At 45.6% G+C, this 19,822-nt stretch overlaps 1 protein-coding gene across 1 annotated transcript; it reads right to left on the reverse strand.

Annotated features, from left to right (window-relative positions):
• Positions 1-988: 988 nt before the first annotated feature.
• On the reverse strand, positions 989-18,641 carry LOC137535107 (histone-lysine N-methyltransferase PRDM9-like). Its single transcript, XM_068256910.1, has 7 exons — positions 17,826-18,641; positions 15,452-15,566; positions 15,103-15,325; positions 14,883-14,980; positions 14,131-14,764; positions 10,203-10,520; positions 989-2,645 (listed from the first exon to the last, which is right to left on the reverse strand). Exons 2-7 carry the CDS (start codon positions 15,524-15,526, stop codon positions 2,056-2,058), a joined length of 1,938 nt encoding a protein of 645 aa, XP_068113011.1. The 5' UTR covers positions 15,527-15,566; positions 17,826-18,641; the 3' UTR covers positions 989-2,055.
• Between the last annotated feature and the right edge of the window lie 1,181 nt (positions 18,642-19,822).

The following is a 19,822-nucleotide window of genomic DNA, read 5'->3' on the forward strand; positions in this document are numbered from 1 at the left end:
CTTTGGCAAGTCTCCCTTACACTGCTACTGCCAATAGAGCGCGCCCTAGTGGCTGCTGCTCTGCTCTGGCGCTTTGAGTCCGCAAGGAGAAAAGCGCAATATAAATGTTATTTGTCTTGTCTTGTCTCCACCTTGGATAAATTGAAGGATGTAAATCAGGGAAAGTTTTTTACGATGGGCAAACACTGACTCAATAATGTCTAAATGACTATTGTAAAATAGAAGCAATTTTAATCATTAAGTTACTTTTACTAAAGTTCCACTTCAACTTACTCCATATGTGGCCCACTGCAATACTACACGTTCTATGTTGGCCCCTCATAATTGGGCAGCATCCTGAGTAGCATGAACCTTATCAGATATGTCAGCTGCCACTTCTAGTCACATGACTACCTCACAGGCAATCGGATCACCCCACTCCTCCACAGCGTCACGGGGAGAGATTGCTGGGGAGAAAAAAGGCAGCAATGAGCTTTCTCCATCGAGCAATGTAAGTTTCCTCAGCTCATCGGCAACACAATCATCCTGGCAGTTTCACATTAAATACCTCATGAGTTTCAAAGTATGTACAGATGTGCAAACAGATATTAAATTGCTAATTTGTTTGCCATACCTGTGTGTCCAAATTGTATTGACATAAGAAAATATTATACATGTAAGTGTATGATTGCTCCATGTAGAGCCGGACCATCCACATGGCAAGCTAGGGACATTCTATGGCCTAGCGCCCATCTTCTCCGAGCCCCTGTGCCCACCTACCTCTACCGCAAAGAGAAGGAGCGAGCCAAAGCTGGTTTCGTGCCAACGGCCACAATCCAGCTCTGGCTCCTTGAGTGGTTTCGGTGTTATTTTTCTCAGGTGTATAAGAAGGCTATTTTTGCAGACAAATCGTTTCCCACACTCTGTACAAGTAAAATGTTATTCATCTGTGTGGCTTCCTTCGTGAGCCATAAGATAATTTCCCACACTCTGAACAAGAAAAGAGACATTCTCAGAATCAGCTTTATTCACCAAGCATGACTGGGTCCTGCCTGGAATTTGTTTAGGCACATATAAGGAACATCAAAATAGGAGGTAGATAGTACTCAATAAAAGTTTATCAGTAAAAACAGCCAAGGTACAGAACTGCTTTTGCAAACTAAGGGGAAAAGGGGTGGTGGATGAGAGGAGCATAGAGAGAGTTCAAAAGTTTGACAGTGGAAGGAGCAAGGTGTTTTTATGCCTTAAGGTCTTGGTGAAAATGGCTCAAAACCTCCAGCCTGATGGGAGCTGGCTGAAGAATCGGTAACCTGGGTGTGAGAAGTCACTGGCCATCCTCATTGCTCTAGAGCACAATCTGAGGTTGTGGAGGTCTAGTGGGGGAAGGAGTGTCCCAGTGATCCTCTCAACTGATATTTTGACCCTCAGAAGTCTGCTGTATCTGTTGCTAATGGAGGAGCTGGCAGACCAAACTAGAATGAATGAACAGAGGACAGCTTCAATTGTGGTGGAAGAGAAGGACCTTAGAATTTTTTGAGCCAAACGTCTTTAGATGGCTGAGGTAAAATAGTCTCTGTCTCTGCTGGGCTTTCTTCTGGGTAGAGGCGGTGTTGGCTTTCCAGCTGAGGTCGGAGATGTTTGTGCCCAGAAGACAGATGCTGGATACTCTTTCGCCTTTAGCGCGGTCAATATAGATCAGAGGTGGGATGGGGGAATACTTCCTAAAGGTCGATGATCATCTTGACAATTTTGGCTTTGTTTAGGAGCAGCTTGTTATGTTAACACTAGTGGTATGGCCTCTAGACCCCCAGGCCGTAGGCCTGCTCGTCATTCTTGTTTACAAGGCCAACAACGATGTTGTGGTCAGCAGATTTGATGACTTTGATAGAGTGTGTTGTGGATATGCAGTTGTTCTCTTGAATGAACTTTCTGGTGATGATTGAAGCTTATTTTTTTCACAGAAGCTTTTCCCACACTCCGAACATGCAAAAGGACGCTCAGCTGTGTGCCTTCTCTGGTGAAGAACCAGGGTTGATTTCTGAGTAAAAGACTTCCCACACTCTGAACCTGAAAAGGCTACTCGCCTGTGTGAGTTGTCTGGTGTGCAAGACACTGACTTTCGTCTTCAAAACCTTGCCCACACTCAGAACATAGAAAAGGAAGGATGCCTGGGTGAATTCTTTGGTGCTTAAGAAGACTTGATTTATAATTAAAACCTTTCCCACACTCTGAGCATGAAAAAGGCTGCACGCCTGTGTGAACCGCCTGGTGTCCGAGAAGATCTTTTTTGTCATTAAAACCTTTCCCACACTCAGAACATGAAAAAGGATGTTGGCCTGTGTGATTTCGTCGGTGTCTACGCAAACTTGTTTTATAATGAAAACATTTCCCACACTCTGAACACGAAAAAGGCTGCTCGCCTTTGTGAGTTAACTGGTGTCTAAGAAGAGCTTTTTTGTCATGAAAGCATTTCCTGCACTCAGAGCATGATAACAGAGGGATGCCTTTGTGACTTCTCTGGTGTCTACGAAAGCTTGATCTATTATTAAAACCTTTCCCACACTCTGAACATGAAAAAGTAAAACCGCCTGTCTGACGTGTCTGATGTGACATCGATGCTGTATTTCTTGGCTGTCCCTCTGAAGACTTCACAACATCACGTCCATCTGTTGGGAAATAAATTGTATTTTAGTTTTACAGTCACAGGTCTTAAATACTGTCCATATATAAATCTCATTGTCACCTTCACATAGCTATGAATTAAAAAACAGGTCAAAAATATAACCTCAACATGAAATTAAAGCACATACTAATACATAGTACCCCAAAGTCAACTGTCACAAACTGGAACACAGTGTCAGTATAATGAGGATCATTATACTACCAAATAATGTCCATGACTAAGCTTAAAAAGGACAACCGAGGTGACATGATGAGATAGACATGTACAGTGCCTAGCACACAAATACCTATGCTGTGTTCCTTTTTTTCTTTCTCTGCCAAAAAAGTTAAACATCAGGTATGCAAGTGACAGTTACTGTCCGGGTCGGGACCGGGTCAACCTGGGTCAGACTATAGCATGACCCTCACTGATGAGTAAATACAGCCATAAAACACTTTTCTGTCAGTAAATGGCTTCTGAGAGGAGAAAAGAGATAATAAGGGTTAATAATTCATAGTTTCGAGCTCTGGCATACTTCAATGAAGGTGCCATTGAGCAGAGACAATGAAAAAGTAAAAACTTAAAAACTAGATTTAACCACTTCGTCCACAGGTCAGTAGATATACGTCCTCTGGGACTTCATCTAAGCCACAGGTCAGTAGATATACGTCTTGTAGCAGAAGCAGTGCTGTGCAGGATTGGGCTTGCTCCTGTGCACATTTTTGGTACTATCTGATGCAGGACTAATTGGTGAATGGGAATATAAGTTTCCTGAGCTAATGAAATTGATTTTTACTATTAAAAATACTTGTATTTTCTCATTTCATAGTGAAAAACGCACTCTGTAGCATTATTTCAGATTCAAATATCTTCACCATAAATTGTGACAGGAACATAATCTAAGTGTTGAGATAAGCAGTAAGAATAGCCAAACAAAATTTGTGTTTTTTATCTACAGTAGCACTTTTTATTTTTAAACTAGAATTGGTAGAACTGAGAAATACATGTTTTTTCTATTTTTTCTTTGTTTTCCAATTAAAATTCATAGAAAACAAAATTGTTTGAGGGAAAAAAATGGCATACAATGAAAGCCTAGTTTGTCTTGAAAAAAACAATATATATTTCATTTCTGTGTCATAAGTAGGGATAAAGTAATTTCTGATTAAATAGGGACATAGCTAAACTGTCAAAACTGCTCTGGTCAATAAGTTGAAAACAAGGTCTGGATGCGAAGTGGTTAAATATAAAATAAAACTGTGGGATATAAAAAAAAAAGCAAACACTTTTGGACCAATGTTTGAGGTCACTGAGCTTCAACGTTAAATGCAAAATCGCAATTGCATAACAAAATGGATGAAACATCGCAATCCCTTGCGTTTGTGATTTTCTTTTGCGATTGTTAGTGGAAAAGGGCCCTTAGGCTGTAGACTCACTATGAGAGCTTCTGAGTGCTTTTCTGACCATTAGTGCTTTGTGCTCCCACTGACTTGCATTAAAATTGCTGTGGTCGCATTTTTTTTCTCTCAACAAATCGTGATTGCAGCGATTTTAATGCAAGTCAATAGGAGCATTTTTTTTTAAACAACACTCAAAGAAGCGCTGATGGTCAGAAAAGCATTCAGAAAGTGCTCATAGTGTGTCTACAGCCTTCTAAATGTGAATATATGTGAGTAATGAGATTGTCAGTCACGCGTCATATTATATGACCAATTGAACAATTAGAATGAGGGTGCTTAATCATTTTATTTATATTCGCAATATATAAATAATGCAAGTTGTAAGCAATTTTATGAATAGTGCAAGTTGTATGCAAACTTATGTTCTTGCATGATTACAGTGATTGTATGTTAATTTAATACAAAGAATAGGGGGACATTATTAATAAATTTATATTTGCAATTTATGAATAGTGCAGGTTGTAGGCCCATGTCTGTACTAATCTCCCCCACTGCTTCCCCATACCCATGTCTGTACTAATCTCCCCCACTGCTTCCCCATACTAATGTCGGTACTAATCTCCCCACTGCTTGCCGATACACATGTCTGCACTCATCTCCCCCACTGCTCGCCCATACTAATGTCGGTACTAATCTCCCCCACTGCTTCCACATTCCCATGTCTGTACTAATCTCTATCGCTGCTTGCCCATATCCATGTCCGTACTAATCTCCTTACTGCTTGCCCATACCCATGTCTGCACTAATCTCCCCACTGCTTGCCCACGCCTGTACTAATCTTCATCACTGCTTGCCCATACCTATGTCTGTACTAATCTCCCCACTGCTTGCCCATACTCATGTCTGTACTAATCTCCCCACTGCTTGCCCATACTCATGTCTGTACTAATCTCCCCCACTGCTTCCACATTCCCATGTCTGTACTAATCTCTATCGCTGCTTGCCCATATCCATGTCCGTACTAATCTCCTTACTGCTTGCCCATACCCATGTCTGCACTAATCTCCCCACTGCTTGCCCACACCTGTACTAATCTTCATCACTGCTTGCCCATACCTATGTCTGTACTAATCTCCCCACTGCTTGCCCATACTCATGTCTGTACTAATCTCCCCACTGCTTGCCCATACTCATGTCTGTACTAATCTCCCCCACTGCTTCCACATTCCCATGTCTGTACTAATCTCTATCGCTGCTTGCCCATATCCATGTCTGTACTAATCTCCTTACTGCTTGCCCATACCCATATCTGCACTAATCTCCCCACTGCTTGCCCACGCCTGTACTAATCTTCATCACTGCTTGCCCATACCTATGTCTGTACTAATCTTCCCACTGCTTGCCCATATCCATGTCTGTACTAATCTCCCCCACTGCTTGCCCATACCCATGTCTGTACTAATCTCCCCCACTGCTTCCCCATACCCATGTCTGTACTAATCTCCCCCACTTTTTCCCCATACCCATGTCTGTACTAATCTCCCCACTGCTTGCCCATATCCATGTCTGTACTAATCTCCCCCACTGCTTCCCCATACCCGTGTCTGTACTAATCTCCCCACTGCTTCCCCATACACATGTCTGTACTAATCTCCCCACTGCTCGCCCATACCCATGTCTGTACTAATCTCCCCACTGCTTGCCCATATCCATGTCTGTACTAATCTCCCCCACTGCTTCCCCATACCCATGTCTGTACTAATCTCCCCACTGCTTCCCCATACACATGTCTGTACTAATCTCCCCACTGCTCGCCCATATCCATGTCTGTACTAATCTCCCCACTGCTTCCCCATACCCATGTCTGTACTAATCTCCCCACTGCTTCCCCATACCCATGTCTGTACTAATCTCCCCACTGCTCGCCCATATCCATGTCTGTACTAATCTCCCCCACTGCTTGCCCATATCCATGTCTGTACTAATCTCCCCACTGCTTCCCCATACCCATGTCTGTACTAATCTCCACCACTGCTTCCCCATACCCATGTCTGTACTAATTTCCCCCACTGCTTGCCCATACCCATGTCTGTACTAATCTCCCCACTGCTTGCCCATACACATGTCTGTACTAATCTCCCCCACTGCTTCCACATTCCCATGTCTGCACTAATCTCCCCCACTGTTTGCCCACGCCTGTACTAATCTTCATCACTGCTTGCCCATACCTATGTCTGTACTAATCTCCCCTATTGCTCCCCCATACCCATGTCTATACCAATCTCACCCACATCCATGTCTGTACTAATGTCCCCCACTGCTCACCCATACCCATGTATGTACTAATCCTTCCACTGCTTGCCCATACCCGTGTCTGTACTAATCTTCCCCACTGCTTCCTCATACCCATGTCGGTACTAATCTCCTCACTGCTTGCCCATATCCATGTCTGTACTAATCTCCCCACTGCTTGCCCATACCCATGTCTGTACTAATCTTCCCCACTGCTTCCTCATACCCATGTCTGTACTAATCTCCCCACTGCTTGCCCATACCCGTGTCTGTACTAATCTTCCCCACTGCTTCCTCATACCCATGTCGGTACTAATTTCCCCACTGCTTGCCCATATCCATATCTGTACTAATAGCCCCACTGCTTGCCGATACCCATGTCTGTACTAATCTCCCCACTGCTTGCCCATATCCATGTCTAAACTAATCTCCCCCACTGCTTGCCCATATCCATGTCTGTACTAATCTCCCCACTGCTTGCCCATACACATGTCTGTACTAATCTCCCCACTGCTTGCTCATATCCATGTCTATACTAATCTCCCCACTGCTTGCCCATACCCATGTCTGTACTAAGCTTCCCCACTGCTTCCTCATACCCATGTCGGTACTAATCTCCTCACTGCTTGCCCATATCCATGTCTGTACTAATAGCCCCACTGCTTGCCGATACCCGTGTCTGTACTAATCTCCCCACTGCTTGCCCATATCCATGTCTATACTAATCTCCCCACTGCTTGCCCATACCCGTGTCTGTACTAATCTTCCCCACTGCTTCCTCATACCCATGTCGGTACTAATCTCCTCACTGCTTGCCCATATCCATGTCTGTACTAATCTCCCCACTGCTTGCCCATACCCATGTCTGTACTAATCTCCCCACTGCTTGCCCATACACATGTCTGTACTAATTTCCCCCACTGCTTCCCCATACCCATGTCTGTACTAATCTCCCCCACTGCTTGCCCATACCCATGTCTGTACTAATCTCCCCACTGCTTGCCCATACCCTTGTATGCCCTTGTATGTACCAATCCTTCCACTGCTTGCCCATACCTGTGTCTGTACTAGTCCCCCCACTGCTCACCCATACCCTTGTATGTACTAATCTGCCCCACTGCTCACCCATACCCATGTCTGTACTAATCCCCCCACTGCTTGCACATAGCCAGGTCTGTACTTATCTCCCCACTGCTTGCACATACCCTTGTCTGTACTAATCTCCCCCACTGCTTCCACATTCCCATGCCTGTACTAATCTCCCCACTGCTTGCCCATACCCGTGTCTGTACTAGTCCCCCCACTGCTCACCCATACCCTTGTATGTACTAATCTCCCCCACTGCTCACCCATACCCATGTCTGTACTAATCCCCCCACTGCTTGCCCATATCCATGTCTGTACTAATCTCCCCACTGCTTGCCCATACCCGTGTCTGTACTAGTCCCCCCACTGCTCACCCATACCCTTGTATGTACTAATCTCCCCCACTGCTCACCCATACCCATGTCTGTACTAATCCCCCCACTGCTTGCCCATATCCATGTCTGTACTAATCTCCCCACTGCTTGCCCATACCCTTGTATGTACTAATCTCCCCCACTGCTTCCCCATACCCATGTCTGTACTAATCTCCCCCACTGCTTCCCCATACCCATGTCTGTACTAATCTCCCCCACTGCTTCCCCATACCCATGTCTGTACTAATCTCCCCACTGCTCGCCCATATCCATGTCTGTACTAATCTCCCCACTGCTTGCCCATACCCTTGTATGTACTAATCCTTCCACTGTTTGCCCATACCCATGTCTGTACTAGTCCCCCCACTGCTCACCCATACCCATGTCTGTACTAATCTCCCCACTGCCTGTCCATAGCCGTGTCTGTACTAATCTCCCCCACTGCTCACCTGTGAAGGATTGCGGAGAAGCCGCCGCTTCTGCTGACAGTGAGGTGGCGGTGTCCGCGCACAGAGCGGCGGTTTCCTCACAGCAACATGCGTCTGGGTTATCTGGACCTAGTAGTGCACACAGATGGAGAGCTACGCGCGCGCCACAAGACAGGCTCTTTATGCCAATAGGAGAAGGGTCAGCTGATCGGGATGGTCAGCTGACCCCAGCTCAGCAGATGATTGGTTGATGGGAGCTGGGCGGCGCTGAGGAGCGCTTCACTATATATATCTCTTGCTGTTCAGTTGCTGGTTGTCTGGCGTTGCGAACACCTATGTGTTAGCACTCTGACCTTAGTCAGATCCTTCAGTGTGGTGGAACCAGGAGGACCTGGGAATCCACACTTAGCCAGTTTACTGTGTATCATCTGTGTTATTCATTAGACCAGTTCCAGGGTGTAGAGACCACGGACCTCACACCCTAGACTAGGAATACTGTGTATCATCTGTGTTAATTATTAGACCAGTTCCAGGGTGTAGAGACCACGGACCTCACACCCTAGACTAGGAATACTGTGTATCATCTGTGTTAATTATTAGTCCAGTTCCAGGGTGTAGAGACCACGGACCTCACACCCCAGACTAGGAATACTGTGTATCATCTGTGTTATTCATTAGACCAGTTCCAGGGTGTAGAGACCACGGACCTCACACCCAGACTAGGCATTGTTTGATATCTGTTATGACTTTGCTTTCCTGACTATTCCTCTGATCTCTGATTCGGTACCTTGCACTTCTGATATTCCGTTGCCAAACCCTGCTTGCCTTGGATACCGAATCAGCCTTCTGTCTTTGTACTTTATCTGTCTGTGTGTTGTCGACCCGGCCTGCCTGACCTGTCTGACTGTCACCCACCCCTTGGGTGCTCAGTCCTCCTGCAGGGGTCCCCTGCTTCTCAGAGGGGGCACTGCTGCAAACCAGTCAAGGTCTGCTCCCTTCTGGGGCCCTTGACTGCAGTAGAGTCTGTTTCTACTTATTGGACCACCTGCTACTCCGGTGGTCCGATCCATACTGTTACACCAAACACTTACACGCTTCAGGTGCCCAGAGGTTAGCGATATATCTGTATTATCGGTGATTCTGCAGATCATCAATAATCAGGTATATATATATCTGTATTCTTGGTGATACTGCAGATCGCCAATAATCAGATTCTCTCTGCGTGCTGACACCCATCGTTACATCACCCATACCCATGTCTGTACTAATCTCCCCACTGCTTGCCCATACCCTTGTATGTACTAATCCTTCCACTGCTTGCCCATACCCATGTCTGTACTAATCTCCCACTGCTCGCCCATACCCATGTCTGTACTAATCCTTCCACTGCTTGCCCATACCCATGTCTGTACTAATCCATTCACTGCTTGCACATAGCCAGGTCTGTACTAGTCCCCCCACTGCTCACCCATACCCATGTCTGTACAAATCTCCCCCACTGCTCACCCATACCCATGTCTGTACTAGTCCCCCCACTGCTCACCCATACCCATGTCTGTACAAATCTCCCCCACTGCTCACCCATACCCATGTCTGTACTAATCTCCCCACTGCTTGCCCATACCCATGGTCTGTACTAATCTCCCCACTGCTTGCCCATACTTGAATCATGCATATATTGCAAATATAAATCTTATAATAGTTGCTGGATAGTGTAGTGGTTAAGGGCTCTGCCTCTGACCCAGGAGACCAGTTTTGAATCTCGGCTCTTCCTGTTCAGTAAGCCAGCACCTATTCAGTGGGGAGACCTTGGACAAGACTCCGTAACACTGCTACTGCACATAGATCGCGTCCTAGTGGTTGCAACTCTGGTGCTTTGTGACTGCCAGGAGAAAAGTGTGATATAAAATGTTATTGGTCTTGTCTGAAAAGTTTCCCCTCTGAACAAAGCTTTTCCCACAGTCCTAGCAGAAGGCATACTCGCCTGTATGAATCAACTGGTGCCGGAGGAGGGTTTCTTTTTTGTTGTAACTTTTTCCACACTCTGAACAGGAATAAGGACGCTCGCCTGTGTGGCTCAGCTGGTGCCTGAGCAGGTGGACTTTTTGTAAGAAACATTTCTCACAGGTCGGACATGAAAAAGGACGCTCGCCTGTATGGCTTTTCTGGTGTCGAATAACGGATCCTTTACAGACAAAGCGCTTCCCACACACTGAACACGAATAAGGACGCTCCCGTGTATCCACAGGATGGGAATATTTTCGGAAGTGTTTCTTTGAGGTGTCCCGGATATAATGGCCATCTGTTAGACAAAAGATTGTATTGAGAGCACATTCAGATTTGCTTACTTTTTAAAGCATGACATTGTAAATACATTAGTTGTTGGGCAGTCTACTTTCTAGGAAAAGTTATACTGAGGAATGGAGATGGGCCTTTCATATGGTGTACAGTATCTCCTCCTATTTGTTGGTACTATCATGATATACTGAGGAATGGAGATGGGCCTTTCATATGGTGTACAGTATCTCCTCCTCATTTGTTAGCACTATGATGTTATACTGAGGAATGGAGATGGGCCTTTCATATGGTGTACAGTATCTCCTCCTCATTTGTTGGCACTATGATGTTATACTGAGGAATGGAGATGGGCCTTTCATATGGTGTACAGTAACTCCCCCACATAATGTTATACTGAGGAATGGAGATGGGCATTTCATATGGTGTACAGTATCTCCTCCTCATTTGTTGGTAGTATGATGTTATACTGAGGAATGGAGATGGGCCTTTCATATGGTGTACAGTATCTCCTCATTTGTTGGTACTATGATGTTATACTGAGGAATGGAGATGGGCTTTTCATATGGTGCACAGTATCTCCCCCTCATTTGTTGGTAATATGATGTTATACTAAGGAATGGAGATGGGCTTTTCATATGGTGTACAGCATCTCCTCCTCATTTGTTGGTAATATGATGTTATACTGAGGAATGGAGATGGGCCTTTCATATGATGTACAGTATCTCCCCCCTCATTTGTTGGTGAGAGCATTATATTATCAGTTATGTATTTAACCGCGTTTGTCTACAAGCTTCATGCTAGACCTGTCCTTATCCATAATCCTGTCCTAAGCCTTAGGTTGGGCTCACACTTAGCATTGCATGCGTTTTCCACTATGTGTTATGGGGAAAACACATGCCATTCTGCTAAGTGTGTTCCCTTATTTTCGCTTCTGTTAAAATAACCTGAAGTGAGAGGATTATGGAGGATGACATTTATTTCCTTATAAAGTGGATCCAAGATGAAAAACTAACTGTAACAAGTAACTTGTCTATATATCTTATCTACATTTTAAATACTTTACACAGTAAATCTAGCTGCAAACAGCTTCACCAGTTTATAATTATTTATTCCTGTGATACAATGAGAGTGGCCATGTTCTGTTTGTCACATTACACACAGGCAAAGCTGCTCTGCATCTCCAGCCCTCAGCCTGTGAAAAATTTCACTCCTCTCTCCTCATCCCCTCTGCCTCTGAAAACTCTGGCTAGTAACCTCCTCTTCCTCCTGCCCAGACTGAGCTCCCATAAGCCCTTGCTACTATGGGTCAGAGTGCCAAGGCACTCTGCGGAAGCTGTGGGCGAGGCTTGTTTAGTTTATAAGGAATTAGAGTATTAAAACAAACAAACAAACAAAAATAAAAAGAATTTGGCTTGATGAATGCCCTATAAACTATATGAAAGAAACACAATTACGCAATGAGCAAAAAAGTTTATCTCGGATCCACTTTGTCCCTTTGGAATCCTCCGTGGGACTACGTCTGACATTGGTGGTTACCTCTTCTGCTCCAGTCCTAGACACAGTTGGCGTCAGCCCCTTTACATTAAAATGTCAGACTAGGTCTTACACTCTGATCACCGCCCCCCTGCACCACGTAATATAAATATTACATGGGCGCTTTAGAGCTGACTGCTGCCTGCACTAGCGTCAGATTTAGTCCGTTATGACATGGGGCTATTTGGATCAAAGTCTAACACTTTGATCCCCTTCAGCAGCATGCTGGGTTGCATAAAATCTGGAACCAACTCGACAAGCAATGGTGGCGGAGTCACAGTGAGCGAGCTGATGCCGCCCTCCCTTCCCCACTGCTGCACTGCTGGCCAGGATGCCTCCTTGAGCAAGTAAGGGGAGGGAGAGAGCCCACTGGCACCTACAGCCGCAGCACTCAGCAATTACCCACACTCCCTCCTGCACAGCAGAAAAAAGTGCTGGAGGGGATGTGGGTGATCTCAGATAGGACTGGAATGGGTTTTTAAACAATGCAAATGGCCTGGCTGTCCTGCTTATCATCTACCTCTAAAGCCTCATACACACGCTAAGCTAAAGTCGCTTGAAACATCTGACAAATGTCAGATTTTGACTTGAGAATGACGAGCAACAGATATCAGACATTTTGCCCGATCTGTCCGGTGGATTAACTCAGACGACAGTTGGACAGATATCGTGCAGTTGGCCACGTGTGTAGCAGGTCGTTTGAACGACATTGTTTTACTGAATGCGTACGTCATGCATACTCTGGTTTCCACGTGCACAAGCAGTATTTAAAGGAGATGGTTGTTTGCAACAGGGCTGTGGAGTCGGAGTTGAGGACTCTGAGTAATTTTGGGTACCTGGAGTCGAAGTTGGAGTCGGTGGTTTCATGAACTAAGGAGTTGGATTTTGTACAAAGCCCACAGCCCTGGTAAGTATTATACTAAGGAGTCGGAGTCAGTGGTTTCATAAACTGAGGAGTCGGAGGATTTTCCTACTGACTCCACAGCCCTGGTTTGCAATATCGGTGTGCAGGAAAGTAGTAGTTTAAACAACTAAAAAGCTGTTGGTCGTCTGTTTACTTTGATTTATGTTTGGGTGTATGTACCTTGCTACCTTTAGCCATAGGCCCTGAACAAGCATTCAGGTAAGGTTCTCTGACTGAAGTCAGACTGGATTAGCCGCATGCTTGTTTCAGGCGTGCGATTCAGGAACTACTGATGCATGAAAGATCAGCAAGATGCCAGTCAACTGGTATTGTTTAAAAAGGAAATAAATATGGCAGCCTCCATATATCCCTCTCACTTCTCTTAAGCAGGCCATACACTGATCGATTTCTCATCGATATATGGCCAATTTGATTGTTCTGATCGGTGAAGTATTTGGCCTGCTCAATCGCCCGATCAAGCAATTATCATCCGAAATTGCTCAATTGGGTTGATTGGTCCGGGCAAAAAAGCTTGGTTGATCGGCGGAGAATTGTGAGTGCGCCGCAAGGAGTGTTTGATTTGGCAACTGAAAAGAAGGCACTCTCACCTGTCTGCAGCATGGACCAGTCTCTGCTGGTCCCCAGTGTCTTCTTCACTTCCTGTCCTGGGCACCTATGTAATGTAATGCAGGGGAGAGACACTAGGGGCCTTTACTGGTCACAGCGCCTCTAGTGTTTGTGCCCTGCATTACACAACACAGGCATCCAGGCACAGGAAGTGGAGAGGAGGAGCCAACGGGGAAAACAGAGACTTGGACCAGCAGAGACCGGAACCACGTGGGTGCAAGACAGGTGAGTATCGCAGGGAAGCTGAGACTTTGGCAGGCACACAGATTTTCAAAGAATTCATGCTGAAATCGTTTGAAAACCTGTGTGCAGTGTGTGGAGGGAATAGAGCAGATGGATCCCTCTCTGATCAGATAACGATGGGAGAGGGATCTATCTGCTGGCCATATGGATCAGTGTATGGCCACCTTTAGTCTGTCACTAACCAATATCCCGTTCACATGAACCCAGTAGCCCTGATCTTAACCTTCTCATCTACCATTAGTCCGCTCTAGTGTAACCTCATCAGATGAAACTGCAACTATTACAGCAATTTTTGGTTGTTACTCACCTGCGCTGATCTCTGGGGAACTTTCCTCATCTAGAACTACCACTATTTTTGCATCCTCCTTCATAGATTGATGATCATTTTTCACATAAAGGTCTTCTTTTGCCTTCTTGGATATCCTCACCATTTCATCCAACGCCCAAAACTGCAGATCTCCCCTCACATCTGTCTCTTCTTCTTCTTCCCCGATAATGGTCCTGATTGTTTCACCCTCCTCTACAGACTGCAGATCTTGCCTCACATAAGTCTCTACTTCTTCCTCTCCAATGGTCCACATCTTTTCACCATCTTCTATAGACTGCAGATCTTTCCTCACACGCGTCTCTTCTTCCCCTGTAATCTTCCTCTGCATTTGACCCTTTTCTGTTGACAGCTGATCATCTTTCATATAGGTCTGTTCTTCTTCCACTATGACTGTTCTAATAATTTCACCCTCCTCCATATATCTATACTGATCATCACATATCTCTTCTTCCTTTTTAATTGTCCCCCTCTTTTCATAATTGTCTGTAGATGTCTGAACAACCCTCATATACGTCTCTTTTTCCGTCTCCAAAATTCCACCCTCCTCTACAGACTGCTGATGACTCTCTGTTTTCTCTTTAATATCAATTCTCATAACAGTACGATCTTCAACCTACATTTACAAAAATAAAGTTTTAAAGTTGTGAGTACTGATAAACAGACCAAATTGAATTATCATGCAGTTTGCAGGCATTTGAGGTCTAAACAAACTCGGAGTTAGCTACATCTACCTGATAATGGCAGGCATTGGTTTGGTCTTCCTGTGTACAATTCTGGGGATAAAGAGGACCTGTACATCTCTCTGCTGGGTTTCTTTTACTGGATCCATCTGTAGGAAACACACACAATGACTGAATACATTTCCTGTATATGATTATCAGATGATGGGGAGATCTAGGTGGACCTCCATACTGGTCTCTGCTGCACAAAAAAATGAAAGTCTCCTCTTACCTGGTGATGCGAGGAGTGGCTGATTCACCATCATGGTGTCCTTGTTGAGATTCTTGTGTCCTAAATACCGCCATTCCTCAGGGGAGTAACATCCAGATAGCAGCTGGAGGAGTTTGTAGATAACATGTAGAATTTCCTGCTTGGTGCTTCTGTCAGGTGTCCCAGAGAGGGGTAGACATAGTGTAACGCTCACCTGATCACCAGACTTTACAAGAGGAATACTCTGCATTGAGAGACCAAAATTAATGTCAGAAGACACCCCCAGAATCCTCCTCACCTCTCCAGTGAGGTCAGTGTTTTATTACTATTAACAGGAGTGATGTCATTTCTCTCCCAGAATCCTCCTCACCTCTCTCGTTAACAGGTAGATGATCTCCAGGGTGAAGTCTAATATCCTCTCAGTCATGTGACTCGCGTCCTCCATCCTCAGAGATGGTCATGTGACCTATACAGGAAGCTCCTTTCTGTAGAGAGAAAATAGGCACAGAATTATCTGGTCTGTAGAACCCTGGCCTGTGTGAGGTGGTGGGACCTTTTGGGCAAAAATCCATTTTGCAATTGGTGAATGATAGGATGGGTGTGCCAAACCAATATACAGATGTGTACAATGGCTCCACTGTGATTTTTATTCCAGCAACTCCTGTTGGATTTTGCAATATCAATTGGCCAGATGCACATTTTATAATATGTGCAATGTTTGTTTCTTCACAATCTTTGATCCATCTATGGAAGAATTGACTTCTGATGATTAAACAGCCTGATAATTCCGTTTGATCATTCATTGACTGGAAGTAAATATTGGCAATTGTACAGGGCTGGCCTTTGACCTGACCGTTCAAGATGTTACATAGTCAGCCGCCCCTGAGTGCTGCCCCGCCCCCTGGCCACGATGAGGTTTTACCTTTTGGCATCCATCGACGGAAGCTCCTATCTCCATGGCTACAGGTGTCACTTCTCATGTCACCTACTGGCACATACTGGCTTGTCACGTGAGAAGCGGCACTGCTGTATTGATAGAAGGCATGCTGGATGTGCAGCTTATAGGGAGAAATCATTGCTGGACGCCGAGAGGTGGGTAACCTTTCAAGTGCTGCCTCTGCTTGTGACACTGCATTGGGGAGGGCTTATCTGCTACCTATACTTGGGGAAACTAACTATTTAAAAGGACAACTGAAGCCAGAGGTATATGGAGACTGCCATATGTATTTGCCTGGCTGCCCTGCTGATCCTCTGCCTCTAATACTTTTAACCACAGACCCTTAACTAGCATGCAGCAGATCAGGTATTTGACATTATTGTGAGATTGTTTCAGGTGTTATTCAGACACTATTGCAGCCCAATAGATCAGCAGGGCTGCCAGGCAACTGGTATTGCTTAAAATGAATTAAATACAGAAGACTCCAGATCCCTCTCATTACAGTTGTCCTTTAATACTGGGTGGGGGGAGATTTGCAGCCTATACCGGGGAGGAAGGGGGCCTACCTAATACTGGGGCCACATCTGTTTCCTATACTGTAGCCTTTCTCAACCTTTTACCCTGGAGGAACCCTGCAGTTAACTTTTGGATCACAAGGAACCCCTGCAAACAATTTTTTGATCAAGGAACCCCTGCATTTATTTAGCAGGAGGCATGGTCTTTAAAAGTATGTGTAGCTGTTTATTTCACTACTCCCTATTACACTGCCACTCATTATACTGTCTCCTGAGCCCCCAATTTAGTGCTTCTTGTTACAGTACCACCTATTATAGTGAGCTCCATTATTCTTCCCCCACGATGGGGTAAAATGCCAAGGAACCCCTGCAGAGTACTCAAGGAACCCTGGGGTTCCTGGCTGAGAAAGCCTGCTATACTGGATACCTACACAATACTGGGGGCAATCTGCTGCCTTTATTGGGGAAAATAATACTGGGGCAAATCTGGCTATCTATACATGGGGGGAGGGGGGACGGGGACATCTGGCTACCTATATTGGGGCATATCTGCTCTCCATACTGAGGCGGCTGCCCAATACTGGGGTACTAGGGTGGACATCTGGCTACCAATACTGGGTGGCTACATTATTATGCGGGCACATCTGCCAGGGTCTACCTAATACTGGAGGGACATCTTACGATCTAATACAAAGAGATATATATATATATATATATATATATATATATATATATATATATATGCACACCTGCCACTACCTAGAACTCAGTGTGCTCGATACCAGCGTTGTAATCTTTGTTGGCAGGAGCGGTCGACATCTGTGCGGCACTAAACTCTAGTGACCCAGGACGTTGTGAAACCTAAGGCCAGCCCAACTGATGTATACCAGCCCTTAGGATAGAGAAATATTACATGTGCTCCATAATCAGCATGGCAGAGATTGATTACTACAGCATGCTATAAGGAGACACAAACTGGCCTTTTTGTGGTATGCGAGTGCTTTGTTTTGGTTCTTAGAGTGTAAGCCCTTGTGGTGCAGAGATGATGGGAAGGGATCAGTGATCTCCATACAGCACTGTGGGATATGTGTCAGCACTATATAAAGATATAATAATAATATTGAGTGACTGTGGTGAGGACATTAGAGTGTAAGCTCCTGTGGTGCAGGGACTGATGGAAACGGATCGGCGATCTCTGTACAGTATATATGGCACCAGGTGTTGGTGAAAGTGACACAGATGGGTGAAATGGACTATAACTTGGTATAACTAATATAGCACGCTCTTATTACCTCGTGTGCTTCCAGTCCCAGCAATGTCGTCTCTCTACTTCCTGCAACTTTAACTGAGAACTTCCTCTATGCAGGCTCCGCCCCTCCAAGCAGTTTTCCTCACCTTACATTACTCCATAGACTGTAACCGCCCAGTGGGCAGTACAGGAACTGCAGTAAGGACTTCCGTTGAGGTTTGGGATAAAGTTCTGCCAGAGATTAATACATTTAGTTAATAACTCCTTCAGAGTGTTTATTTTTGTTCTGGATAGTGTTGAGAACCTAGTGTCGATTTTCCTGACATGAAATAGATAAATCTCTAGACTGGCACAGAGAGATAAAAATTCCTTTATTTTCCCCTTTGCCTCCAGTCCACTCATTTTATACTGCAATCTTCCAATTCCTCTGTGTGACAGAATAGTTAGCATGAGTTAGGCCCGGTTCACACTTGCGGTGGCCCTCCGGAATCGCCGTGCCGGAGCCGCACCGCTTGCAGAACGGACGGAACGGACGCACGGCATAGCAATGAAAGCCTATGCGTCCGTTCACATGCGTCCGTTCTGCCGAACCGGAGCCGGACCGGATCCGGACTCCGGCCTCCGTTCCAACATGCGCTATTTTTTCATCCGGCTCCTCCGGCAGCCGTATCCGGACTGCACCATCCGGCCAATACAAACCAATGGGAACCGGAGAGCGCACAACACACTGGCTGAGAAATCCAGATGTTCTACCCCACTTCCTATGGGGATTGTTGCGGCGATATTGGATGGGGACACATGGGCAAGCATTTTGGAGTGGAGCAGCACAGCTGGATCCGGATCCGGAGATGTTGGCAGCATGTCGCAGGTGGAGGTGAGTGCTAAACAGCAGAGGGCCTGATTCCACAGGTCCCCCTTCTGCTGACCTCCCAGACCCCAACATTTTTTTTGTTTTTAACGTTACTTTTGCCAAACGGATCCGGATCGCATCCTGATGGACACCTGATGCAACCTGACCGGATCCGGATCGGATCCGGATCAGAACCGTACGGTTCCGATCCGGATCCGGTCCGGATCCGGTCAGGTCATCCGGTCCGTTTGGCAAACAACCGCAAGTGTGAACCGGGCCTTACCCCATCCTCTCTTCCCCATCCTATACCTCTAAGCACTCATTTTTTCCAGCAATTATTCCTTCCCGTAAGGAGCACAGCTAGAAATCATGGGGTCCTGTAGCAAAGTTTGCCCCCTCCTGTAGGTAGAGTTTCCCCCTAGTGTTTAGTAGCCTTCCAATAACAGTAGACAGAGGTACCATCCAGTATTAGATAAAATCCCCTAGTGTAGGTAGCCAAATGTAGCCCCCAGTATAGGTGGCCGTATACAACCCCACAGCATAGGTAGTCCCAGTATAGTAGTAAGAGGTAGCCCCCTCAGTGTAGGTAGTCAAATTAGCCCTTCCCCCTCCCCCAGTATAGATAACCCCCAATATAAATGTGGCCTCCCATATATGTAGTCAGAGTACCCTCACAAAGGTATTTAAAGGTAGCCCCCTCTGTATAGGTAACCAGAGGGCTCCCTAGAATAGGTAGCCCAAATTACCCCCACTCCAGGTATAGGTAGTACAGGTATCCTGATGAACTTCCCCACAGTACATGTAGATAACGGAACAGAGGCGCCAGCAGGATAAAAACATATATTAAAAGTTCTAAAAATGTTGTGGAGGTAGCGGTGGACTCACCTCCTGAAAGCAGACACGTAACAACTGTCTGACAAACATCAAAACATTTATTTATAAATACTCCAAAGGTGCGCCGCGTTTCGCAGGCAAAGCCTGCTTCCTCAGGCAATAGAAGGGGATCAAAAACAGTAGCTCGTGTTGGACGGGTTTAGCGCCTCTGTGAAAACCCGTCCAACACGAGCTACTGTTTGTGATCCTCTTCTATTGCCTGAGGAAGCGGGCTTTGTTTTTTATCCTGCTGGCGCCTCTGTTCCGTTATCTACATATCGAGTCCACCCCTGGTGGAGGGGTGCTAAGCCCTACTT

Source organism: Hyperolius riggenbachi, chromosome 10 (assembly GCF_040937935.1).
Source record: "Hyperolius riggenbachi isolate aHypRig1 chromosome 10, aHypRig1.pri, whole genome shotgun sequence".
NCBI lineage: Eukaryota > Metazoa > Chordata > Amphibia > Anura > Hyperoliidae > Hyperolius > Hyperolius riggenbachi.